At 37.7% G+C, this 28,000-nt stretch overlaps 1 protein-coding gene across 2 annotated transcripts in view; it reads right to left on the reverse strand.

Moving 5' to 3' along the window:
• Dcc (deleted in colorectal carcinoma) overlaps window positions 1–28,000 on the reverse strand; it is a 1,097,616-nt gene that overhangs the window by 75,158 nt on the left and 994,458 nt on the right. For both annotated transcript variants that reach the window (XM_006525588.4, NM_007831.3), the window contains exons 22-23: window positions 13,942–14,007; window positions 7,169–7,331 (exon numbers count right to left, since the gene is read on the reverse strand). In XM_006525588.4, coding sequence (XP_006525651.1) covers window positions 7,169–7,331; window positions 13,942–14,007 — 229 coding nt within the window. The remainder of the gene's footprint in view (window positions 1–7,168; window positions 7,332–13,941; window positions 14,008–28,000) is intronic.

Consider the following 28,000-nt stretch of genomic DNA (forward strand, 5'->3'; position numbering starts at 1 on the left):
GCTTGAACTAAAACAATTGTGTTTTAGTTTGGATGTTAGAGATCCATCCCAAGTCGTCATGTCCTTGCAGCAAACACTTCACTGAATGAGGCTCCAAACAAGCTAATCAGAATGAAAAACTGTAACCTACGCAAAAACTACTGGGAATGACTTTGCCTTTTCAATTACCAACTTAGAAGCTTTGCAAATGTTTTGCCAATTAATGTTTGGTAGTATAATTTATTGAAATCTTGCAGCATTCTTTTCTGTCTTTTGGAAGTAGGGCTGAGGAGGACAGGAGACAAAGACCTCCAGACTTAATAGTTGCTTTGTGGTTTTGTAGAGAAATAATGTATGCTTAAAGCTCTAATATCTTCTCCACACCTGCCTACTTGGAATTATGACAGTAGCCTCACATTGTCTCCATCAGTGTGGGAGCCTAAATCCTGAGTAGTTTTCTGGTGTCTGAGGCAGTAATAACTGACCTCTATCACATGAATCTATGGTCCTACACAATACCTGCCCTCCTCAACAGATCAGCATTACTCCATAACTATATGTTATCTACCACTAGTACCATTATACATTATTTTTCTCATTCTTAAGGTTAGAAGATTCACCCTGTTGTTTCTCTTTCTCTCAGACCAAACTGCTAAATAACTTCAGCATCTCCATGGCTGTGAGAGAAGCACCAGCTCCCACACTCAGGATGACAACATGCACTTCCTCATGGTAACCCAATACTTGAATACCCCATAACAAGTACTGATCAAAACTTTTTAGTAGGGGCAGAGAGATGGTTCAGTTGTTCAAAACACTTGCTGATCTTCTTTAAGTCATGTGTTTGCTTCCTTTTGCCATAGTCAGGAAGGCTGTCAGTGGACTGTATCTACAGTTTCAAGGCATCTGATTCCCTCTTATACTTCCCTGGGCAATTACACATAGCATAGCATACACACGTGTGTGTGCATGTGCACACACACACACATACACTCACACAGAGAAGTTGAAATTAAGATTAAATCTTTAAAAAATTCTGTTTTTGTTTTAATATGGGTCAAGTCTTTAATGCCAGAATTTAGGAGGTTAAAGCAAAAAGATAAGTTGAGTTTTAGGGCTATATTGTGAGCAGCAGGCCCAAAGGGTCTACAATTCAGACCCTTTATCTGGAAAACAGCTATATATATAAACTTCCCCTTATGGTCACAGTAATAAATCTAGAATTCTTGTTACCTCATGGTTTAATGTATGCCTTGACTCGATTAACCATTTAGTTTCCAGTCCCCATCAATCTATGGCAACATATCCCACATCTCTCCTAATTTTAGGAGGCTCCAAATCTGGAAGAAGGCAGCATCTTTTGGTTGTTTGTACCTCATAAACTCAAAGTAGGAAGAAGTCACAATTCCTGATAGTTGCAGACAGTTCTGCTCAGGGGCTTTTTTCAGATGTTTATGAACCTCTCAACTGACCATCTTGGTGCCGTTGAAATCCCAAAGGACTCTAACCAGGTTCATCTCCTCTGTGAGTGTGTGCGTGTGCACATGCATGTGTCTGGTTTCTCAGTAATCACTTTATCCTAACTCCGCTCCACAATGTCTTCCTTTTAATTCCAGGAGAGGAGCTTTCTGCTCAGCGGTGTTCCTTTCTCTCCAGCCTTTCCACCTGCACTGTGGCAGGTGTGCAATAAACCCAGCAGGTGCTCCTAACTAAAGTTGCTGAAATTTGTCTTCAAACCCTACAAAGGGCAGCTGTCATGCCGACCTCCTGCCCATCTGTTGTCTCTATAGCTTAACGGCTGAAGTTAATGCCAGCCTTCAGCTCCCAGTAGAATATTTTTAACCTGTACACAGGTAGACTTAGTGATAGCTTTCCAAAGTCTAGTGTGCGAGCAGAGCCAGAGGCACTGCCTGTGAACTTCTCAGGACTACTGAACCGGTGGCCATATTGAGGGGTGAGGTGATCTGTGTGTTAACAGGCAAATCTAACACTTGTAAAATACTGCCAATTGATTTATTTAGTTTTCTTTGCTTACATTTTAAACCTGATGTTTCTGTTAAATAAATGCCACACATTTAACCCTTCCTCACAATGCAAAAATATCATTTCCCACAGTTACACAACCTTCTTTCACAACATACCTTTAAGATGGGAGCCATGTCTTCTTGCTACAGGTACCCTCAAAGGCAAAGCCCACAATTCACCAGGCCCTCTGCTTTGACATATTAGTGCCATCAAGGAAAGCATTTTGATTATGAGGGGTATCTGGGGTTCAATTTATCTGTTTGATTACTTTCTGTCCCAAATACTTTTGGAATCCTGTTGACGTAAAAGCTACTTAGTCTTCAGAATTGCCTTCACTTATTTCAAGAGAGCCCTGACAACCACTTTACTTCAGTGAAATCTTAGGAGTAGAGAGCTCCTCTACTTTTCCCTTTCAGGTAGACACTGGGTATCTGCTGACCCACTGGGTATTTCTCTGGCCTAATACAATTCTTCTGGCAATGCGGGGTGAATCTTTGGTGTATGTCTTCTGCAGTATCCAATGTTTTACAGTAACATGTCGCTTATTTAGCAAGAATTTGTGGAACAGCAAACATGTCAAGAAACATTCAGTAGTATGAATACAAACATGGGTGAAGTATTGATGCGTGATATATGTTGAAAAGCAGCATATCTTTGGCAATTTCTGTTTTGTTGGAGTAAGAAGATTGTACCAGAATATGGTAGACATCAAGTCAGTGGGTCATTGCAGAGATGTTTTAGCTCAAATGTTGACATTTGTCACACTCACTATTTGTATGAAGCCAAGTCACATAGCTATCATCCATGCCAAGATAACAAGAAAACACAGAGAACACCTCTCCATTATTGTTATTTGGAAGCTCCTTCAGGTGGCTCCTCACTGGTCTGCCTGCCCCATGCTTTTTCACTCAAAGAAAACCATCTTCATTTTTTAAGATCACGTTGGGGGTGTGGGCGCGATAAAAGCCACATGGGTTGAGTATTTGTTTTACCTATGACTTTACTCAATGATGTGTTCTGTGCACTGCTGTGCTCTCACAGATGCTTTTTCAAGTTGTAATAAATCTTTTAGGCCCTACTATGTGCTAAGAATCCTCCCTCACCAGAGGCAGACTAATAAGAAGTCGTGCATTCCCTCCCTAGTCACCAGCCCGCTTAAGGTCTAGTGGATGGTGTAGCAAGGTCTCTTGCCCACCTGTGTAGAGAGAACTTCAGGAAAGCAGGGGGTCTGCAGGGAGTGAAGACACAGCCCAGGCTGTACATTAAGGGGGGATGGGGGACGGGCAGTGTCTGTAGTCCCCTGCTTTCTCCACCCCCTATGCTGATTATTTATACTTGAAATGTAGCTATTAACTTTGTATTAGATACTCAGAAGGGGTCAAGGCTTAACTATACCCGTGTTTTTAAAGGCCAAGTCAATTGACCATAAAATACTAAGAAGTTGTCAGTAAGGCACCTTGTGAAGAGAATACGCAAAAGCAATTAAAATGTTAAAGAACTGAGAACCAAAGTCTTATTATATGTTAAAAGGCTATTAACATTATTTGAGAATTTAAACAGTTGATCTGCAGTATTTAAAATAATCATTTTTGTCAAGATTTGAATTTATGCTATACATTAACACTTGTTACACACAGTAAATTAAACATAAGAGTCAGCTGACAACTGATTATATCAAGGGGAAGGGTTTTTTTTTAAAACACATTTTAATTTAAAGTATTAAGACAAGATTGCTGTCTATTCTGATAACTGCCTTGTGATTGCAATGACTGTGTGATCTGAATTTCATGATAGGTTCAGTACTAACCTTTTAATCTTTATTAATTATATACAGAATTTTAACTGAACTCAATTTCTGTGTTCACAAGGAAAATATTTCTTACCTTATTTTTTTTTAAAAAAAAAAGTACAAGAGAACACCCACTAAGTTTGGTTTCAATAAAACCCAAATCTTCTATATTACAATATCCTATTGTAATCGCACTAACTGAAAAAAAATATGTAATTCTCTTCCAGGTAAGGAAACTTTAATTACAAAAACTATACACAATTACCTCTGTTTTTATTACTTGAAAGTTCTAGGCTGCTGAGTGATTTTGTAATTTACAGTTATAATACTTCGAATTTATGTGTTTTAGACCGGGCTGGATGATGGAAATGCTTCTGTTGATCCTTACCAAGGCTAAAGACTCAGATGCCAAGGGATTAAGATCTGCTCAAATATGATACAACTGAATAGGAGCTATTGTAAGCAGCGGCAGTGGAAATCAGATGGAAACATTGCTCCACTATTATTTTATATGATAAAACTGAAGTCTTACCCACTAGCCTGGGAGTCAGGTAGATAGCCAGATTATTGTTAAATATATGATATGTATCCATAAAATGTGATGAAACAAGTGTATAAATATTAATTGTTTTAAGAGATGCCTGATAGGTGATAACACGTTGAATTTACTGGGGATGCAATAATTTGCATCCCTAGTAAACTACAAAGAGAAGCAAATTCTTCAGTTGTCTTAGAAGCAGAGAGCAGAGAGGCCCTCACTGCTTCCTACTGTACGGCACTAACTGCATTTCACTCCCAGTGTCGGAGAGCTCAGGAAAGACTTGCAGATTGGAATTGATCTTTCGCTTTCATCTGTATTAATTGGTTCTAATGTTTCCATGGCACAAATAGTGTTGGGGAAAGTCCTCACTGAAAAAAAATTGAATAAAACCTAGACATAATTGCAAGAAAAAATTCTCTACCCTTTCTTTTAACATACATCTGAAAATACAATATATATTTCCTTTTATTATAATTATGTATATATACTTCAAAAATTATATGTGCATGTATATTATAATTTAATTTTTTGAAATTAAAATATAATTACATTTTTATCCCATTTCCTTTCCTACCTCCAAACACTCCCTCCTTTGCCATCTCCAAATTCATGGATTCTTTTACTTTAATTGCATACATACATACATATATATATATATATATATATATATATATATATCTCACCATATCTTTTCTATATAAAAGTTTCAAGGTCTTATTATCCTAAAGGTTTTCCTGTGGGTGGGTTTCCAGATGATTTTAGGTGCTCTCATAAACTGACAAATTTTAGTTTTTCACCCTTACAGAACAGAATTTTCCCTGTAGAGAGACAGTACATAGCCAGGATAGTTAGTTCATCAGTCAGTATGGTGACTGCTAAATAATGAGGGAAGCAAGCAACTGAAACTCCAAAGCCTCCACAGATAATAGAACTAAGTTGAGGGTACGCCATGAGTGTGCCAGTGTTGTAACAACTGGTCATTCAACCCCTTCTCTCTGCTTCGTGTAAATTCTCAGTTCTGCCTCAGAAACCTGATGCTTTGATGCTGCACCATCCCACAGATGAACAACCCTCCTTGAAACACCCTATCAAGTGACTTTTCAAGGTTTGCACATGGATTGTCTTCAGGGAAACTTATTTTGAGTTTTGTCGCTAAAGTAACAGCAAGACCTGCATGGAGATCGCTAAAACGATGACCGTTTTTAGTTCAGGGCAGGTCAAATTGTGTGGTATTAGTTTTCCTGCATAAAAGTGGGTCCATGCAGCTTTCAAAGTAGGGCACCCTCCCTCCTGTCTTTTGCTGCTTGTCTTGTCACAGGACTTCACTTTCATATTTGGTTTCATGTTTTCCTTTGTCACTTTGCATATAGCCATAGTAGGTGACCCTTCCTATAAATTAACACATGCAGTACTATGCTCTTGGACTGCCATAACTTTCAATCCAAAATAAACCTATATCCTTGTTAAATTATTTCTCTTTGAATTTTCTGTTGTAACAGTCTAAGACATTCACTCAACTAGTTCTAACTCTGAGAGACCATGCCTTATCGCAGTGTTCACACGTGAAGATAATCTTGGTTAAGTTCACTCATCAGCTTTCTCTTTCAGACAATGTACTGGCTCACCAGTAATTACCAGTTCCAGACAGTACAACCCATGACTGCAGCTAGATATAAATTAAACACACAGGTTGAATCTGTGCCTTTCTGGTGGTCTCTGCAGGAGGTATTCTTCATATGTTCTGTTTCTACAAACAGTACCAGGAGGGCACAAAAGAGTCTATCACTAAAGCTATAGGGCATGAGAGAAGAGGAAAATGCCTTGCTGGAGAATCTTTGTTGACAATAAATATAGAGAAGAAATAAATGTAGAGAAGAGATGTCAAGCCAGCCACTTCCATCCCAGCCTTACTACATGCCTGAGGCTGAGAACCAACCAAAAGGAAAGGGAACAAAAGACAGTCCATCCAGAGATAGCATGAGTGTTGCTGAAAATATCAGACTGGATTTGACAAAAACCAGACAGTCAACTGACCAATGTCAATGACTGGTGATTTCCGGAATCTGCAAAAACAGGCAAACATTGTGGTGGACCCGAGGCATTGGTGGAAAGGGTGAGTTGTGACCAAACCATATATATTCATTCTTAACTTTGTGCGTGATGCAACCTTCTCAATACAGTAAAATCAACAACCCTAAAATATGAAAAATATTTTGGAGCCATTATGTTATTTTCTGACATTTAAACATGGACAGGAAATAGCAACCTTTTCAAACTACTGGACTTTTTCTTTCCTAGTGCTTAAGAGCTAAGCATCCCTATGCTTGCAATGACATTGAATTTGATATGCTATATTTAGTCATCCATTCAACAAGCATTGATTATCTGCCTGCAGGCTTCCCTGTCAAATGTGATAAATAAGTATTGTGGAAGAACAATATCTCCAACTGTCTCAAAGCCATGGTAGAGGGGGTAAAAAGGGGGCTAAGTGTAGTCCCTCTCTGGATGCTATTTACATGAAAATTTGCCCCCAAGAAGTAAAATCAAACAGAAATAAAAGATAGTCTCCAGGGTTGGGTTGTAAAATCTGTAAGTCTAGCTGTAACTTAATTATATGCTTACAATAGACAGAAATGGGTTTAACTAGGGTCAAACAGTAAGGGACACATGAGAATTATGAAAGAAAAGAACACACACGCGTGTGTGCACACACACACTCAGAGGGAGAAAGAGAGAGATAGAGAGAGAGAGAGAGAGAGAGAGAGAGAGAGAGAGAGAGAGAGAAAATATACAGCATAGGAAACTCTTTCTCTTGGGAGTCAGTCGCTACTCACTTCCTCTGCTGCGCTGAAGAACGCCGGGTGCAAATCACTGCTACAATCACCACGACCAACACAGTGAGAACACCAACGGTGACCACGGTTATTACAAGCAGGTTGCTGTTCTTCTGAGGAGTGACACTGCCATGCGGGGGGTGCATCTGTCCAATGGGTGGTTCTGGGGATAAAACAAGTATACAGGGTTCATGTTTAAGGAGAGGTTGTCACTACTACTCATCAAACTGTAACAAGGGGAAGAGTTCTTACCGTTATAGCTTGAGAACAGAAACAAAATGATTCAAGTGAAAGGAAATATAAAAGCTTGCACAGGAAATTTTTATTAATGGCACTATTCAGCATAACCAAATTAGAAACAATGTAAATGTTGATAAACTTAAAAAAATGGTGTTATATCCTTTTAATAGAATACTACCCAGCGACACAAAAAAATGGAGCCATGTCATAACATAGAAGCTAAGGGAAGGCAACTAAAGGTTGGATAAGAGTTTCAGTTTGCTTTTATAAAATATGTAGAGTAGGAAAATCAATAGAAGTAGAATGTATTTTAGTGTTAGCTGATGGATGGAGAGATGGCCCAATGGGAAGGGCCAATAATGGTTTTCAACTTCCTTTTCAGTTCATAGAAATCTTCTAATTTAGAGACTGATTATAGTAGTGTACCCTGTTGACTACACTAAAAGCATCCAACATGGAACCTCTCCAAAGATGAATTTATAGAAGAGTTTTATCCTTATCAACAAGCTAAGAATATAATATTGAGAAAACCTTTTTCATTGAGTCTGTTTTGTGTTGGTCAGCTACTCCTGGTCATGGTGTCTGCCCTGGAGTATGGTTTATATTCTCAGTGACATTCTGATGGAGAAAACTGATTTAAACTCTGACAGCAGGTATCAACTGCAAATAGCTTCTTGGTTAAAGGTAAGAGTTGGTGTGCATTGCTGTTTCTCAGTTCTGGGATTTTGTTTTGTTGAACTTGTGTGTGTGCTGGAGTCTCTAAGTTTATGTGGGTATCAATCATGTTGTATCTGGAAAGCACTGTTGCATCTTCCCATTATCTGATAAGAACATTGAATTTCTACTAATAATTTACCAATCTCAGAATAGTCAGTTTACAGCAACATATAGGACTTTATATCCCATTATTTTGAGGAATTGAAATGTGATTACTTGCATGCTGAGAAAAATAGTTCCTTGAAATAAATTACATAGATCCAAGAAACAATCTTTCATCTCATATCCCATATACATAAATTTAAAAGAAAATAAAAGAATATCCAACAATTCTGAGTATTTAAAATTAATTGGTAATTTTACATTTTTATTAAAGAGAAGGAATCAAAATGGTAAAACATGGCAAGTTTAACATTGTTTCAAACCTGGTCAATGAAAGAAAACCCTATAGGATCTATAGATCTTTTGATCAAATTTGCTGAACTTGTTTTTGCAAGTCCCAGGCAGACCAGGTATTTCCTGGTGAATAAAGCAGGGTTGAGCTGAGGTACCATTCATGGTAGTTGCCATTCACATGAATGTAAGGTACAGGCTGTGCCTTGAGAAGTAGAAACATGATCAGTGTCAAGGGAGGATGTGGAGTCTAGTCTAAAAATTAAATGCGTCATAAAATTGAAATAGTACTATGTCACCAAATATTTAGCTCTGATTCTTCCTGACATAAGAATATATTTAGGAAGCCACTTCAGCTTCTACAATTTCATTAAGGGCTCTCAACTAAAGAGAATTCATGAATTATAGCATTCTCACATTCTCTCTCCCTCCCTCTCTCTCTCTCTCTCTCTCTCTCTCTCTCTCTCTGTCTCTCTCTCTCTCTCACACACACACACACACACACACACACACACACACACTAATGCAAAGGTGAATTTTTAAAGGGGTAGAATGAAAAACAAAGAACATAAATGGTTACCAGGGCCTAAATTTATTTGCAACTGCCAATTGCATCCTGACAATAAGCTATTATTCTAATACTAAGCTTTGAAGGATGAGCCCAGCAAATGTAGAGAGAGACAGAAAACACCGATAATTCTGTCAGTCTAAGAGAGATGTATGCAATTTCATTATGTGAGAAGTTTCAGAACAAAACATGGGAAGAAATTTTTTGTCAATGCAGACATCTTTTAAGGGTAAGGTGTGACTGCAGACTTGCCTCTTAAGGACCTCACTTACATATCAAAATGGGTAAAAAAAAAAAAGAAGACCGTTTTTCCCAAACTGCAACACTTTCCTAGGCTTTTAACTGGGAACCTCAAGTTTCATATGTCTTTATGGGATTGTTTATAATAGCTAGGGCTTGTGTCAGATCACATTTTTACCATAATTCTTCTGCTAGCAAAATAGAAGAGGAAAGAGAATAGGTTTTCATTTCACCTTCCATGTGTCTTGGGGTTTTCAGTTTGCTGCAATCAGTCAGAGTAACAATTTGTTCCTCAGGTATTTATTTACTCTAGACATATTGCACGTACATCACTAGTCTCATTCATTTAGCATAATATTTCTAAAACATCCTGAAGTGATGGAGAACACTGAGAAGAATAATGCCAAGAGTTAATATGAACTGGCTGGAAACCACTGGACATCATTATCTGGTTTGCCTTCATGAATTTTCTCTGTGAGGTAATGTTTGCTAGATCAAATTTAATTACAATTTTTATTCTTACTAGGAGTCGTAAACCTTAAAAAGAGAAGCATGTACTGGCATGCATTTGAAATCATGGTTCTATTCTTCAGCTGCAGACTGACTCCTCTAACATGAGAGTTGATTGATTGGCAGGCTCATGGTAGATGTAGTTTGGCACTTCTTTTTAACCAAAATTTCATTTTATTTTGAATGAGAACTTTAAGCACTTAAGCAAAACTTTTAAGCTTGATGCACTCTGGGGAGTGACATATTTAAGAAGTGAAAATTCAAGCAGCTTAGGATAATTCTGAATAATTTCTCATTGCATATGCATATACGTTCAGAAGCATAAACACATTGAAACAGAAGTCTCTTGCAAAGAATTACTTCTGTCAGATTTTTAGCAATTGTGAACAAATTACAATTTTACTTGCTAAATCTAATACTGTTTAAGACTGGATCCTTCAGGACATGTCACTTCAGAGACAACAAAACTTTGCCTCTGGCTTACACTTATTCCGCCATTAACATTTATACCCACTGCTTAGCAATACTGAAAGATAGGAGGGGATCTTTACTCTTTCACCATTATCCATACAGATTGCTTTTTTAATTTTCTGGTATTATCTGCTTCAAAACATTATTACTTGTCATAATTATGATGGGTGATGAATTCCTACTCAAACAACTTCATAAAACTAATATAATATATCAAAATTGGTAATTTAGGACGACTCTAAAATTTACTACTATGTTTAAATGTAAGTGTAGATTAGATGTATGTATTCATATATACACACATGTGAGAGAGAAAGAGAGAGAGAGAGAGCGTGTGTGTGTATGTGTAGGTAGGTAGGTAGGTAGGTAGGTAGGTAGGGGAGGAGAGAATAAATGTTTTAGGTCAGAGAACCAGCCATGGGTATCATTTCTTTCTTTTATCTATGTAGTCCAGATAGCTAACTCAGGTCCTCAATATTTGTGTCAAGTACCTTAAAATACTGAGGCATCTTGCTGGCTCTTTGGAATGATTCCAAGGGGGAGATTTTTATTCCTTATGTGGACTCTAGAACTATAATTTCTCTATCAAAAATGATATATAATATATGACATATGGCATATGGCATCATATGACATGATTTGACTTATATATGATATATAATGTGTAATGTATGATGATGTATGAAGCATGATGCATGACATATATCATGTATGATGTATAATATATGGTATATGATATGTGATATATGAAATATATAGTTGCTATATAACAAATTAATTAAAGCAACCTTAAAAAATTCTGTGTATCCATGAATTTTTTTCACCAATTCACCTTGGTAGTTTAATCTACCTGAATAATTCTTCATCTTAATTTTTGTTATATCTGTATCCATAGTTTATTACTAGAACCCTACACTCAGAGGAGTCTTAGTATCCCTTTTTCCTTTACAACAACATTTATTTGTATTTTCTGTATGTTATGGCACATACATACAGGTTTGTGCACCACATGTGTGTAGTGCCCAAGAAGGCTATGAGATGGTATAGGATCCTATCAAACTGGAACTATCAAACAGTTGGGAATTGTCATATGTATGTTTGGAATTAACCTTGACTGTCTACAAGAACAGCAAGTGTTCTTCACCACTTGCCATTTCTTTAGATCATTAGTAACATTTCTGGGCTGTTTTTAAGTATAGGGAGTGTGTCTGGTGTACTGTTATTGTTTAAGACAAACTTCAAATGGAATTAAGTTAATGAAACTAGCAACATTTGGTGGACAGAATGATCATTAGCCAAGTTTATTGCACAGGGGAAGACACCGGTTTGGTTTCAGTTCCAATATAGCCTTTCACATTAGCACTGTGAGTTCTAGTCTTTTACTTACAAGAGCTTTCCTGAGCTGGGTATTGACTTTATCAATCATTACAGAAATGAGGGAGAGAACATGTAAGAAAGAACAGGACAATATGGACCTCCTGGAAAAAGCATTTTGTATTGAACCTTAGATTTGACTTGAACATATAGTTCAAGCATGTCCTTTAAGGTCCGAATATCATGACACCCCAAGCTAGTGCAAATATTGAAACCTAATAGTGCCCTGGGTGAGATTCCACTATACGAATTTTGCGCATGGCTATGTAATGTACACAGACTTTACATGAACTCAATCTGTGTCCTCACAGGAGAAGTCCAGGTACCATTTCTACCAAGGAGGACACAGAACATGCAATATGTAAAGCAAATGCAACCTACTGAGAACTTGACCTTGTACTGTCTTTGCAGCCTTCAGAAGAACTATGGGCAACAAATTCCTGTAGTTTACAAGTACCCAATATAAAGTATTCTGTGATGAGAGGGATGGCTGGAAAATGTAAATAGAATTAAATGTATTTACCTATATTTAAGTAAAGGGCATTAATAGCAGAGGAAGTTATAGTGTGAGATTGAAAATTATTAAGGTACTATAACACTTGGAGAAATTGATGCATTTGTTTATACTATACAATAGAAAACCATCACTTAATTTAACTATTTATTCTCATTTCCCAACCAGCAAACAAATTAAATAACAAATTTGTCACCCATCTGTGTCTTTTGATAGAAAACTATACAAATGGAAATGTATCTGTTCATTAATCAAATCCCTTATGCAAATCTACTAAGGTGGTTAAACAATTGCATTAGTTATAAAATAAAATACCGCATAGCAGTGAAGAGAAATGAGTGAGAAGTATTCTAAGCATATGGTCAAATCTTAAGAAATTTGGGGGGGGGTAAGACAAATTATAGCATGATCCAAAGAGGATTTAAAGAGTAATTGGTATTTTCCATTAGTATGTAAAATAATGCTATTTCTTTACAGAGTCGTGTGTAGGAAACATCAAGTTGAGAGTGCATCAGAGAAGTGACAAGCAAGCAGTGAAGCACAGTCATCCAGGAGGTTTCAACTGTGTGATGAAACTGAAACAACTTAGAGCTTGCTACATTTTGATGTGCAATAACAAATGTTATAGCTCCTTGACTATCTGATTTCTTCTTAGTAGGTCAAACCAAACAAGATCAGAGTGTATTCCAATGATAAGCATGACAGATTGGTCCTTTGGATACATTTAGTTTATCCTCTCAAAGACTCTGCTTCAACAAACTGAGCGAAGCTGTGGAGTGTGGCTTTCAGTCTGTTCCATGTTCGTTACCTGGGATTTCCTCCAGGTTGTCATCCTAAAAGCCCAGAGTTATATGGAGAAGCTTTGCTAGAGGAAGCAAGAGAGATGTCTAAACTGGAGAGTACAAAGGGAAACTAAAAATAAAATACTATAATGTTTTGTTTATAAATGTACTTTTTGAGTGAGAAGTCCCAGCAAATTTATCAAAAATAGTTGGTTCCAAATTTAATCCTTAGTCTCTCTCCAATAAAATGGTTGTTGTGAACATTTGAAATACAGTACCACATTTCAAAATCTAAGTATTTAATAAATCTTGTGTTGGTTAGCTTTTGGCCAACTTGGCACAAATTATGATCATCTTAGGAGAGGGAACCTTAATTGATAAAATTCCTTCATTAGACTGGGCTAAAGGCAATTTTGTGGGTGGTTTTCTTGATTAATGATTGATGTTGCAGCCCACAATGTGTGCAGTCATTCCTGGACAAATGGTTTTGGGCTGCATAAGAAAGCAGGCCCAGCAACCCATAGAGTAAATCAGTAAGAATCTTTTCTCCTTGGTCTCTGCTTCAGTTCCTGACTCCAGGGTCCTTCCTAGAGCTCCAGCCCTGAAATCCCTCCATGATAGACTATAAGCTGTAAACTGAAACAAAAACTTTCCTCTACAAATTGTTTTGCTCAATATTTTTTCTGCATATTAGAAAACAAACTAGGGAAGACCTGTATCATTTATAAATTTCCCAGTGCTGGAACTTTTCTAATTATTTTTCCATGCATCTGTCATCTCTAATTGTCATCATTTTCTGATAGAATGTGTGAAGTTCGCTAATAATATCATTTTTTCTATAACCACAGTGAAACCCTAAGTCCACAGTTCTTGCCCTTGTCAACAGAAAATTTGTTGTGGATACTGTAGAATTAACCATGTAATTAGTATATCTAATCCAATAGAACTCAATTCATATACTTACCGTTGAGAGTGCTTCTATCAATCAAGTTAGTATCAACTGGCCAATAACCCCCATCTCCATGACGACCTGTGTAGATTGACACATTGGAATGTCAGTGAATATAGTCCAGGGAACTACCAAAAATCAAAACAAAACAATACAAAACAAAACAAAAACAAAATAAAAATACATAGAAAAGAATTCTAAACATACACTATAGAGAAGAATTATTTAGGCTGCTTCTATGAATTTCATTTTTCCAGGGTGTAAAAAAGTCTTTTATAATTAATACAGTTAAAATCAACTCCTTTCTGTGAAGCAGTCTCTCTCTCTCTCTCTCTCTCTCTCTCTCTCTCTCTCTCTCTCAAATAAAGTATCCAGAAATAAATACAAAAGACATGTCATAGCCACACTAAATGGTTTTCTCTTAAAGTCTTCAGAACAAACATGATCTAAGTCATGCCTCCTAGGTCCAGCCAGCCTTTATTGTCTCCTGCCTGTCATAGATTTTTAGCAAGTCCCCATTGATGACTCCCCAGGCCAAGACTTGTTTCATTTGATATTTGGCTTTGAGTACTTGCTGCCAAGTAAGATGCTTGAGAATAAATACGAACTGTACAGAGAACAAAGAATGTCATCAAGATCTCTAGGCACATAATCTACGTATCTGTTGCTATCATAGAGAAAAAGAAAGAAGGCACCTTCGTTATAGTATTATTGGGACTTGTGCCTCCCATAGGTGTAAAGTGGATGTGAATGTAGGGTTTAAAAGAACCAAGTCACAAATTGATCGAAAATAATTATATGATAATAAGAAGTTAATAAGGATGCTGTATAACAGATGATCTTTTATTCTATTCATAAATGTAGAGAATTCTAATGATTGCTTTTACCTTTGGAATATCTACGTGGATCACTCATGTCAAAACATTAAAGACCTGACTTTCCATGCAAAGATGTCCCCATACAGGATTTGTTCTTCAAGTATTTCCTTTTAGGACAATGGTAAGTGGTTGGCCATGAAGTACGTGATTTTGGGGGGGGGGTTGTCCATTAAAGGATTACATGTTTCCTCCTCCTTCTGACTTACAAGTCAGCCTTGGGACATTCGTTTGCATACCCCAAATTCTTCTCACTAGTGTTACCCAAGCATATCATTATTTTATTTGCAAAAGATCTGTGGAGAAGCAACTTAGTATTCTGTTCACTGATTCCCTGAGCACAATTTTTAAAATTCTTTGGATAGCAATTCTCAGCTGAAGTTAGTATGGACACCAGGCTTCCAATAGGCAAGGAGAGATATTAATACAATCACAGCGAATCATGCTTTTCACATAAAATGGCATATTTAAACTCTGCTGGGTCTGACAGCGAGTGTGAAAGGAAGGAGAGATTAGGGAGAAGTTGATGTATGTGGTAGGGATGTTGGGAGGTATGCTTGTAAAAAGAACAGTTTCAATGAGAAGAAGTTGTGCACATTGTGGTAGGCTAAGTACATCAGTGGACAGTCCTACCTTTCCCCCAGATATATGGCTTATGTAACCAACACATCTAAAGTTTCAAGGAACTCAGAGAAGCTTTGCCCATAGCACACTGTGCGATCAATGTGGAATGAAACGAAGTGGAACAGAAGGTTCTGTATGAATATTAAGGATACTTGTGCAGCAACTGAAAGCAGCTAGATTGCAAAGCAGTCAGCCAAAAGACATCCTAACCACCTAATCACTTAGGCCAGTAACGGCAATAAATGACTCCTGTAGAGGGAGTAATCCTATATTGGCTAGAAATTAGGTAGCTAGCCTGGGAAGGATTTCCCTTCCTCCAGCTTCCTGACAAATGCCTTTTTAATGAAGTTTCTAGCTCCTTGCTAGTTTGTGGTAGGGTATAAAAACACATCCACAAGCATGTGCATGTATTACTCAGACAGGAAGCTCTATGGGTCTGGAACCCTTCGAATTTACATCGAAACTACATTAAGAAGAAAATACCTCTGTGATCCTATAGACTAGATCCTTATACAGGATAAAGGCACCATGGAAGTGCTTCTAAATAGTATGTGGCTTAAAACTTGGGCATTTTATCCATAAAATCTCATATGTTGTCATGGCTAGCTTTTCATTGTTTTTTTACTAGATTGATATGAAAAGATAAAATTAACTCTTAATGAATCCAACAGAAAGTGTCGTTTAGGAAATGTGACATAATCAATGAGGAAGATTGGATTAATGGTAATTTATATATTGCAGTTCATCAGGAAAACAAAAAAACTCATTTTCAGGATATTGATGACGACTCTAAGATAACTTGAGCTGAAGACAAGCTTTAATTGTGTGCTGTTTCCTCTCTCTGAAAGATTCCTTTTAAATTCCAGGGAGGCTTTCCTGATGAGTAAGTCATAAAGAATTACTACTAATATTGATAGCAGCAACAACAAAATATGCCTGTACCACTGTTAGGTCAGTGCCATGATGTTACCAAATGAAAAGATGCTAGAGAGCTAAGGGAACCATTAGTGAGCACTGCTGCTACCAGGCAGGTCGACACAAGTTTGAGGACTTACTGCTGTGGAATGATATTTAATGTGCTCAGTAAACTTGGTTGATTTCTCGAGCATTGGCTTACAGAAATAGAGGAGTGATTGGAATTTTGAACATGGTTGAAGTGAAGGACAGTCAATGTAAATATTCAAATGACTGCCCTATCCCAAAGGCCTCAGTTTCATTAGAGGAGAATTAAATGGTTATAACTCATTCAACATTTCTTGAATGCTTGCTACACAAAAGGCATAGGCCTCAATCCTCAGGAAAGGGGGAGTGTATAAAAAGATTTATTAACATTGTGCCCAGTGATGACAGCTAGCATTGGTTCATTATATCTAAAGCTTAAATAATCCTATTCATGGTTTGTAATTCACTCTCAGTTTAATGATTTAAGCACAACTTCATTCGTCTATTTCTATACAACACTGTTAGATTTTCCTAAAAATGTACCTGCAAAAAAAAAATGTGATATTTTATCAGTGTTGCATTAAGATCTTTGATAATTGAAAAATTAGAATCCTCAAATTATTTAGATGTAATAAACTAAATCTTCAAAGGTTGATAGTTTGTGAGTCTTTCAGAGTGAATTTGAAAATAAGCTCAATTGTCTGTGACTTCCCTGTCATTTGCTCCCAGGAATGAAGTTGAGAAAGACAAACATGTTATGGCTGTCTTTAGGGAGTATGCAGATTCGTTTGTCCTTGATGCTAATGTCAGTGGTACCTGTGATGAGCTCTCAATACTGGAGGAGTGACTCCTGCCAATGAAGATGCTGTTCAGTGAATCACTAAATACTATGCATTTGAATTTATTGTATTTTTTCAGTTTTTCATTATGATTTTGTTGTCAGAGGACAATTAAAATAGTGTTTCTTTATTTTTACTGTGGTATAGTCTTTGTATGTGCATATGTGGGTGTGTGTGTGTGTGTGTGTGTGTGTGTGTAAAATTAAGTTATATTAATGTTTATTTGATGTCCTTCACAGTGCATAGAAAGTATTTTCTATGTACAACAACTTTTGGCACCTAGAGAAGATGAATCATGTTGTGTTTTGGTGCTAGAGTCTCCTCTTTTTTTTTTCCAGATTCAGGAAGGAGAGTAGGACATTAGTGTGCAGAGGACATTTAGGAAGTTGGATGTGGAAGCTGTAATCTCATCTCAAATCCATCTTTCCTGAATGGGCATTCAGAAGGTCTACACTATCTGTCCCCACAGAAATACATATGGACCATAATCTAAATCAATGGGCAGACAGGTCTCCTGACAAATATTTACTGCACAGTCCTCCCAAGAATGCAGAGCACGGAGCTATCTTCTTGATCTTAGAATTGGTTTTCTGAGAATAATTCTGGGGGGTAATGACGAAAATTGCATCGATTTTATGTCTTGTACAACAGTGGATAAAGAAGATCCATTAATGCCACCTGAATACAATTTTACTGCCCAACACACAGATCACATTGAGATATATTTAAAACAGATGATTTGTCTTAGGCGAGATATGTGTGTGTGTGAGGGATCAATTTATCATGCAGGTGATAATTCTGCTGACTTTGAGCAAAGATATCAGGGCATCAAAAACCAGGAAACAGAACAATAACTGACGCCCAAGAGTTCTCAAATACATATTAATAGAAAGCAGCTGCTCATTCTTTCCTAAGGTCTAATGCACTGTGTTTGAATAAACATTAAAAAAATTATTATCAAGTGAAGGAAAACATAACAGCTCCAGGTGCAGAAGCAGCAGCAGCAGCCAATGTTCTCAGCACATGTGAGGTCTGGTGTTGAATAAACCCTGGTGTGTTTCCTTCTGCAAAAGCTTTAGTTGCATGTGCCTCCTGTACACACTCTAAGAGCAATAATTTGCAAAGTAGGGAGGGTTTGGTAAACAACTCTGAGTTGCCTAGAGTGAGAACACTGTGTGTATCCCTCTTTGTCCCTGTTAATCCTAAAAGATCATCATTGTCTACTCTAATTATTGTCTCTATAGCCTTTCCTGTGAATGGAGTTGACTCTTACTAAGAAGAAGACAAATCAAACTAAAAATTAGGGTTAGAATCTCATGCATGAATGTGAAGGAAAAGGAATGGGGAACTCTGTGGTATTTGTTAGTCATGCCATGTGTACTTGAGGAATTTATATGGACCATTCCTTTATCCTAAACACTTGTTTTAGGTAGACATCTCAATTTAATTCTGAGTATAGATATCCTGACCAACACATGGGATATGGTTTCCTGAGAAACTGACAAAGGTAAGAAAAAAAGTTTACAAATAATGCATCCACCCCTATTATATATATAAAATTAGAATATATATAGTGTGTATAATTTATAAGCCATAATGTAAATATTCATGCATGTATATATAAACATTCTATCACTTCTTAGCTTCACTCTTGACATTGAACAAAGAAAAGTGAGCCGTAATTTAAAATTAACCAAAGAATCCAATCAAACAAATATATATTTTGACCCCAGCCAAGAAGGTAAGTTTCTCCTTAAAAGATACCAAGTAAACAAAAGTCATAATTTCTTAATTTTATAAACCTCATGAGTCCATCTACCTGACTGGTTCCTGAGGAAGGCTTGCTACCTTATAACCTATATCATAACAAGCCATATTTCAAAATGCCAGCACTTCGTTACTTGTAATTATTACTAACATAAATTTAGATGCAGCAGTGATTAACAATTCAGTTGTTAACAGAACAGAGGCCAACTCAATGCTACTGGCATGGACTTTGGTGGTACTGTCTGGAGCTGTTTATCTCACTGGGTTTATGCCCCTCTGTCTCTAGCAATCTGATATAATAGCCATCAGAAGACTCCCAGAAATCACTTTCAGATGCAGCCCCGTCTTTACCAAATTCTAAAGCATCATTCCGTTTTATAATATATAAGGGCTTTCCTGAGTGACAGAATCTTCCAGGAGCTCATTTACCAGGCACTGATACTGCGGAAGATGAGCCATAGCCCTATGTAGTTCATAAAATAGAAACTGCTCTCAAAGTCCATAGAATGACTCTGAGAGCCTCTCCTCAGAGTACTATATGAGATTATCCCAAACATGGACTTGAAATGTGCTTGTGTTTGGGTGAAACTCTAAGTTACACTGAGTAGAGATGGGGTTCATTCTTCTTTAAGGGAAAACAGCTGAATGAAGACGTTAAAGCATGCACATCCTGCCAGTGGATATAAATAATGAGTCTGTTGGAGTTTCTTCCCCCACATATCTTCTCGTATTCCACCCATGCATTCAATAGGAGTTTCAGTCGTGCTGTGAAATAGTTTCTTTTGATATTCAAACATTCAGTACTGTACAGGAACTCCTCAAGACAAAAAGTATACAACACAAAATAGCTTCCTACCCTTCCTGTTTAAGGCAAAGGATCCATAAACTAAGACAGCATGAGAAAAAAAAATATATATATCAGCCACTGATATATTGGTTTTTCAGAGCCAGTAGGAAGACTTGATTACCTCTGTCTGTCCTCATAAGTACAAAGCAGGGACAGGCACTAGTGAGAGAATGAAGCCATGGTTAGTCTCACTGCATTGGGTCAGATAGAACTATGTTCACAAAGGAGTTAAAGAAAAGGTTGACTCATCAGAAACCTCAAGACAGGCATGGACCTTTCCATTTTCCATAGTGGGTGGGGCCAGATCTTTGTAAACAAAGAAATGCTTTGGCAGATGGAAGGGACTTAACTACCATGGAAAGAGTGTTTGTGCCGGGAGAGAGCAACCTAGAGGAGATTTCCTAATACAAAACACAAACCAACCAACCAACCAACCAACCAACAAACAAACAAAAAAACCCAAAACCAAACCAAACCAAACTGAAACAAAACAAAAAAGAAAGGAATGGCCTGTCTGCACATCTTGAAGACAAGTGTGGCAAGATTGGTGTAGAGTCATATTTCCTAATTAACACAAATGACAGCAAGCCCAGTCTCTGCTAAGGAGGTATGGAAGGCTGTAACGTTTAAAGTATGAGGAAAAGGTCAGAGAAGGCAACCATGACAGAAGACTTTCAAACTTCTACCAGCGGTGGGTAATTATTCCCATAGACTTCTTATAGCCACAGTTCCCTCTAGAAAAATGGCATGCGAGCAGTAGAGAGAGTTGGTTGATCCAGGGCTACTTTCAGCAGCCAGGTGTGGCATATAGAGAAGTAACAGCTTTAAATTATGCAACCATTCCAATCCAGGTCTTCTCATTCTCAGGGGGCCCAGAGGTGCAGGAGTGGAAAACAGGACCATGCCTCCCTCTGGCTCACCCACCCCTGGGTATGGGTAGGGATAATAAGTTTGAGACAGATCCAATGAGTTCATCAATGGAGGAGAAATCCAAAGAAGAAGCCCTGAGGTAGAGTTCTAAAGTATGGAGGAAGAATGGCTTAGAGTTCGGAATGGCAGAGGACTGTGGTGAGATAACTAAGTGAGACAAACTATTCTGCTATTATACCCAAGATTGTGGAATAAGCAAAAGAATATAATTGACCAACTTTTCCACACTGTATTAGATCTTGTTTATGTTTGATTCCAGTATCTTCTTTGTTGTGATCTGCAAGAATCACATTAAACTTGCTCAGAATGGATGACAATGGATTAAGATTTTCTTTATAAGCCCACTATTTGTTATAGGATGAAGGTTAAAGATGTCACCTTGCCCTGCTCATCCTTTGGAAAAAAATATTATATAGATAATAAGACACTGACTCATAAATATTTTTGCAGACCTAGAGTCTTGTTTAAGACACATGCAAGAACACCTTGAAGAATAAAGAAAAAAAGATGTTTTCAGGGTCATTAACATGGTCAAGACATACAGCGCCAAAGGTCAGTTACCTCTCTGAGTTTTGGCTAAGGAGGTGTCAGAGGCCTCCAAAAGATAAAGCTATTGCCACAGTTGTTAGTTGCATTACACAACTGAATGAATGGACCCTATTGCTGAAGATCATATATACATGTTGCTTTCAGAACTTGGAGAAATAAAGGCAGGACTGGTTTGAAGTGCCTCTTCACTGTGAGCTAGATCCTGAAATGCTAGAAGTTACTACTAGTGGGTATTGGAGTGATGCAGCCTGAGATTCCTACGAGTAAGCTGTGGTTCTCGAATTTTTGATCACAATGGAAGCTGCCCTTTCAACATGTATGTGTGCTTTTGCCCATAGATGACTAACTACTGTTGTCAGCCTCAACTTATAACCACTGTTGAAGTGCCTGAGAACAAGGCGTTAGTGCTGTGGCAAGGCTTAGAGAGCATCAGGAAACAGGACTAGAACAAATGAGGAGTCTAATGAAGGGGTAGAGTGTTGTGTACTGGTTTTCTTTGAGAGGAAAACCCTCTATTCTGGATCAAAGCTACTTAAGACAGGTAGTACACAACTTAAAATAACTTCAGCAAGTCCCTGAAATAGATCAGATTCATAGACTCCTCCATTCTCAAGACTATATAAGCAGAAAAGACTGCTGAGAATCACCCTGAGATGGCCAGAGTACAAATGAGACTCTGAGTCAAGAATCCCATCACCCAATCCTCAGCCAGAACGTAGCAGAGAGCACCCAAACTGCCTACATGAAATGAAGACAAGCTGAGCTGCCTGGAAAGGGCACTCTGCCACCTGTCAAGCTGATGGCAGGCTGTGAGGTGTGCTCCACGTTCTCAGCTTTTGTGATATGCCCCCCGCCCCCATGCCATGGTGGGCTTTGATAATGTCACACTGCCTTTGAGTCATTTCTGCTCCTGTAACTACATCACCCTTATTCTTGCAGGTAATTCCAGGAAAACTCATTGGTTCACCCTTTGGGAATTTCTGCATTTTTTATCTGCCCTGAACTCATTAACAAAGGTGAATAGGGATGTGTGTGTGTGTGTGTGTGTGTGTGTGTGTGTGTGTGAGAGAGAGAGAGAGAGAGAGAGAGAGAGAGATCACACTGGGAAAAGTCTGCCCATCAACAAGAGCATCTTCTGATGGAAGCATTAGAGACTACAGTGTCTATTGTACACATGGATACATTACTGCAAAGGGAACAGTTAAATTGAGTGATTGTAACCCCTTTATCATTTCCAAAAGTTAAAATAAACCCTAATTTTAAAGTAAGCTATCATAATGGGACAAGGGGATTACTAGATACTTAACACCAGAAATATGGTGGGAGAGTTTTCAGAGGGCACAGATAGAGAAGAGAGAGAGAGAGAGATTGATTAATTAGCTGAGTTTTTGAAAGTTATAGAAAATTAGTCCTTATATACTGTATCTAAAAGTTTCCTTAGAGTTTACTTTGGGGGAGACAGAGATCCACTTAGGGAATTTTGCACACATCCTATCTATTTGAGAAAGATTATGCTAATTAAGTATGAAGAGATTTAAAGAAGCTGTTTCAGTAAGTAGGGTGAGAATAATGTTAGCAACGGATCTGTAAAACAGACCATTTCGTATATGAGTAGATTATGGCTTAGAAAGATGAATTTACTCAGGAGCACATTCTTAAGGAGCCGAGTCTGCCTAAATCCAAGCATGGGTTTTCAATGGTACATTAATAATTACAGGAACAAATGAAGAAGGAGGAAAATGAACTAGATCACACTGAAGAGTTAATCCTGTGGCTATAGGAGCACTTAAGAATCTGTGATATTAAATACATCACCCATATTCCTATAGTACATATCAAACAAGGTAGGCTTTGCAAGGAAAAAGAAATAATGTTTGCAGTCATACAAAGCACTGCAAAAGTGATCCTGTCCCCTGAGAAAGGCCATAACTGAGGCTAGCATTGTAGCACAACCTGTGCTGCCAGCAAAGGAGAATGTGAGGCAGGAAAATTATGAATCCTCAACATGTTTTGATTATCCTGTGCCCCAGACATAAATTTGAAGACAATCAAACAAAAACAATGGAATGACTGTATAACATGACGTTAGAAAAGGAAAAACTAGACTTTGAAGATAGAGTACCTCATTGACACTAAGGCTACTTCCTACATCAGATAATCTTTTCTTCCTCCTGTCCTTCTCTCAAGCAAGAACTGCTCAGCATGACTGGTCAAATGTGAGGGAGGTTTATATAACAGTGGACCCAAGGAGCATACAGACTGTAGGGCCTAATACAGTGGTCTTTGAAGTGTTGAAAAGAAGGAACAATTTAGAACTACTGTAGTGGCTATCCCTGGTTATCAACTTGAGTATATCTAGAATGAACTACAATCCAGAATTGGAAGGCTCACCAGTGATCCTAATCTGGAGGCTGGGAGATAGAAGTTTCTGACCTGGATCTTGGCATGTATATCTTGAGGCACAGTGGCTATGAATTCTACACAACTAAGACAGGGAGATCTCTGAGTTCAAGGTCATATGGGATTAAAGGCTTGGTGGCACACACCTTTAATCTGGGCTACACCTTCTGCTGGAGATATAAGGACATTGGACATAAGGACATTGGAAGAATATTTGCCTGCTTGCCTTGTGGGACTGAACAACTGCTAGATCCTTGGACTTCCATTCACAGATGCTGCTGACCATTGTTGGGAGTTGCACTACAGACTGTAAGTCATCAATAAATTCCCTTACAATATAGAGATTACCCATATGTTCTGTGACTCTAGAGAACCCTGACTAATACAGCTACTATGTTAGAGAGAAATTAGAAAAGCCTTTTCACAAGTCCATCTATCTGCCACAATACACTCCTCTGCAGTGTTCCTTAGTTGTAGCCCGAACCTATCTTACAGTTTTTGTAATTTTCCCATCTTCTGGTTTTCTAACTATCTCTTCATGAGATTTCCTTGAGCAGAACTCTACTAATAGTTTTGCATTAAAGTTCTATTAATAACTTAGAGTCCAGTCTAGGTTTTAAGAAACCTTCTTCTTTACTTGAGCTATCTATGTTTTCCCATCTGAAATGCTGTAGTATCTGTTTTAATGAGAGCACATGATTTGCATGTTTTCACTTTGGTCAGGAAGTGAAAGCTACATAACACAGACTGTTTGAAAATGGTCTGCATAACCTTTGCTTCTGGTGTGTTTCCGTTCCTAGTATCAACCCAGCTCCATTACCATTAGTGAGTCCAGTTCTTCTCACAGTGCATTACCACAATTTCAGTAATTCTTTGGTTCCCATCCGTTTTGATTTTTTTTCTATTCAGCATTGTAAAAAGCTAGTGAAATTCAAGTTTATAATTTCACTTTTGTGATCACAACAAATAAGGAATGAGAGATGTCAAAGAAACAAAGGTGACTGCAATTAGAATCTTAGAATCTTTCAAAGGTGACTATAATTTATTTTTACTTTATATTGATTGTTTCCCCAGGTTATTGTTGAATTTATGGTTTTTATCTGTACATATACTCTTACATTTTATTTATCTTCTATCTGAGACCATATCTTCTATTGATAGGTTTTCCAATCTGCACTTTTTGTTAGATAGGAAACCTTTTATTTTCTAGATGACTCAACTTACATAGACTCTCGTGTCATTATTTAACTCAAAATACATTTAATAACTATAATACTAATTACTATAATAACGGGTAGAGATGACAATACAAATCTAGATAATCTTCTACATAAGGAGAATTCATAATCTGATCACTAAGCTAGGAATAGCAATAGAAAATTATTAGAAATAGGCAATATAAGTTGTGTATTCTAGACATCAACAAGAAGAAAAGGCAAACGGCAATGAAAGATATTGGAATATAGTAGATATGGGGGGTAAGTCTGGAAGGAAGAGGAACTTGGATTAACTTTTTTGAGAAATAGGAAGTATTGCTCAGGTTGAGAGAACAGAATCAGGTACAGTAAATACCTTGTGGCTGTTGGATCTTATGACCTGACTTTAGTCTATATGGAGGAATAGTATGTTCATCAGGTTAGAAAATACAATTCTTGGTCAGCATCGTAAGGAAAAATGACTGAGTTTACTGAAACAGTCAATGAATTTACAAACATTTGTTCTTACACACACCAATAAGTATAGTCTTCATCCCTCATGAAGAAATATTCCCTTTATAGTACACAACGACAACTACAGAAAACTACAGCCCATCAAAATGGTGATCTTTGGAGCCCAGTCCCAGTCATACATCTAGAAAACACTCCTGAATCCAAGGCTAAGAGAACACTGCTAAAGAGGGGAAAGATTATCAGAGCCAAGGGAAAAGAGAGTTTGTTGTTAGACTGTGTCTATTTGTAACATCAGACTATATCCATAAAGTTTTGCAAACATGGCTTCCCAGTCAATCATGAGCTGAACAAGGAGAACAAGGATAGCAACAATGCACATTTCAGCTTGGATGGGAAAGAGCCCACAAGGCCTCAACTGTCCACAAAGAATTGGGCAAACGGGGAGAGTTGGGAGGTGGAGAGTGGTCTTCCCCAGTGAAGAGCACATCAAGTGATTTCCCTGTTGCTAAGAGTCTTCCCTGGAAACACACATACAGGGGACATCATACAGACTGAACACATTATATTTAGGAATGTGTATGTATAGACATGTAAACATCTGCATGCAATGAAAAATAATGAAAAATTGAGCTTAGGAATTTGAATGCAAGTGGAGGGAGGGGTTTATGCGGTGTGGAAGAAAGAAAGAGAAAGGAGAAATATAACTACAATTTAAAAATTAAAATCTAAATACAAAGATTCTTTTGGTAAGAAAGCAAACAATTCCACCCAAAGATGCATAATGCAGGACTGATAGAAGCAGGCAGTCAGAGCCAGGAAGAGACCTTTCAAGAAGAACCATGGGAGTTAGTGGTACAGTAGGTATCATTAGAGGATCCTATGCAGGAATCAGTCTTTGAGATCCTGTAAACAAAAGGGCCTGCCTAGCAGTCTGAGAGGGTAAAAAAATCTACATGGTTTTAATACATCCCTATGGGTGCTGAGTATGTTTCAGTCTTTCAAAGTTCCCTATTAGAACATAAAAACTCCTGAGAGGCTGACTTAGGCAGCTACTTGATTGCTTGCTGGGAACATGACAAGCACTTAACACTCTATTAAAAGCACATTACTCATTTTCCACCTTCTCTTCTTCGCCACTCATAATTTACAGAATTGCCAAATTTTGAACCTGGGAAAAACACAGGTGAGAATAGCATTCTCAAGTGGGTGTAGCAAGTGGTTGAATAATAAACTGGGTCGAAGCTATTCACAACAATAAGGCAGAAAGAGGCTTTAATTTTCAATTAGACTGCTCCCATCAGAAGGTGTGAAAGGTTTCAATTTTTCAAACAGAAGCTTGGCTGTTATAGTCTGAACCCTACCAAGCCTGTATTATATTAACTAATATCAAGCTTGACTACATTACCTTGATAATCCTAGTTGCCTGAAATTTGAAACAATTAAATCTCTGTTTAATCCATGAGATTCAGACAGCCAAGGTGCAAAATGGCAGGGGTGGTATCAAGAACGTTACAAGAATACTCCTATTGAGGGAAACTGAGTCTTTTAAAGGAGATGAAATTACAGTATTGTCACAAGGTTTAATGTTCTTGATAGCAAAGTTAGATTCAATGCATTTGATTGTATTTCCATAAATTACACAGTGGTGTTAAGCAAAGAGTCCTAGGTAGGTTGGGCATGCATTCTTATCTAACTAGTTATACCCCGTGAACATTTGATTAAGACTTAGGTCCTCCTTCTATGATTTTTTTCTAACTATAAAGCTGCCATGAGAACACATGGAAAAGCTATTCATAATTTTTTGTTATGCAAAATTGTTATAGTCAAGTTCTTTTAAAAATTCTAGTATCCGTACAAAAACATAGGAATCTTAAAGATAATTTGCAAGACACCATTTTTCAGATGGAGATGCTGAGAAAAGATAATTCTCATCACCACAGTCACGCAGCAGGTCCCAATGTTAGGGCTGGGCTGCAATTTAAGGGCTCCGATTCGATTCCAATCTCAGAGCACACAGTGAGTGACTACTGATGGGCGAAGCCAGGAGACTTATCAATAATTGTTAAAATTCTGAGGATCTCGTCCGCCTTTCCTTAAACTGAAACTCGGGTTCAGATGGTTCTTCTTTATCTGAATCTGAAAACTAACTTCCAAATCTTATTTCTCTGGACTGAGTGTCTCAGGCTAATCCTCTCCCAGACCACAGAGAATTAGAGACACTTGAAAGTTCCAGGAATGAGCACTTTCTTTGTAATCCACTTAGGTAAGTCTCTATCCACTGTAAGTCACGTTGGTCTTGCCATTCTACCCTGGCATCTACCTTAGCCTGCCATTCTGTCATCGCACTGCTTAGGCATGGGCATACACTGAAATCATAATCAGACCAATTTTTATTTTAATTTTTTTCCATCTAGTTATTTTCTTTTATTAAAAAGCCAACCAACCAACCAAACAAACAAACAAACAAAAACCCAAACTTCAACCATCAGCAAAGCAAATAAGCCCTGTTCTTTATAAACATGACCTAAAGCCTCAGAGCGCATCTTAGTTGCAGAGCTTCTGCCTAGCCTATTCACAGTTCTGGCTCTCAAACGTTATCTCACTGTTTCCCTATGCATCCTGTAGACATGT

Source organism: Mus musculus, chromosome 18 (assembly GCF_000001635.26).
Source record: "Mus musculus strain C57BL/6J chromosome 18, GRCm38.p6 C57BL/6J".
Taxonomy (NCBI): Eukaryota; Metazoa; Chordata; class Mammalia; order Rodentia; family Muridae; genus Mus; species Mus musculus.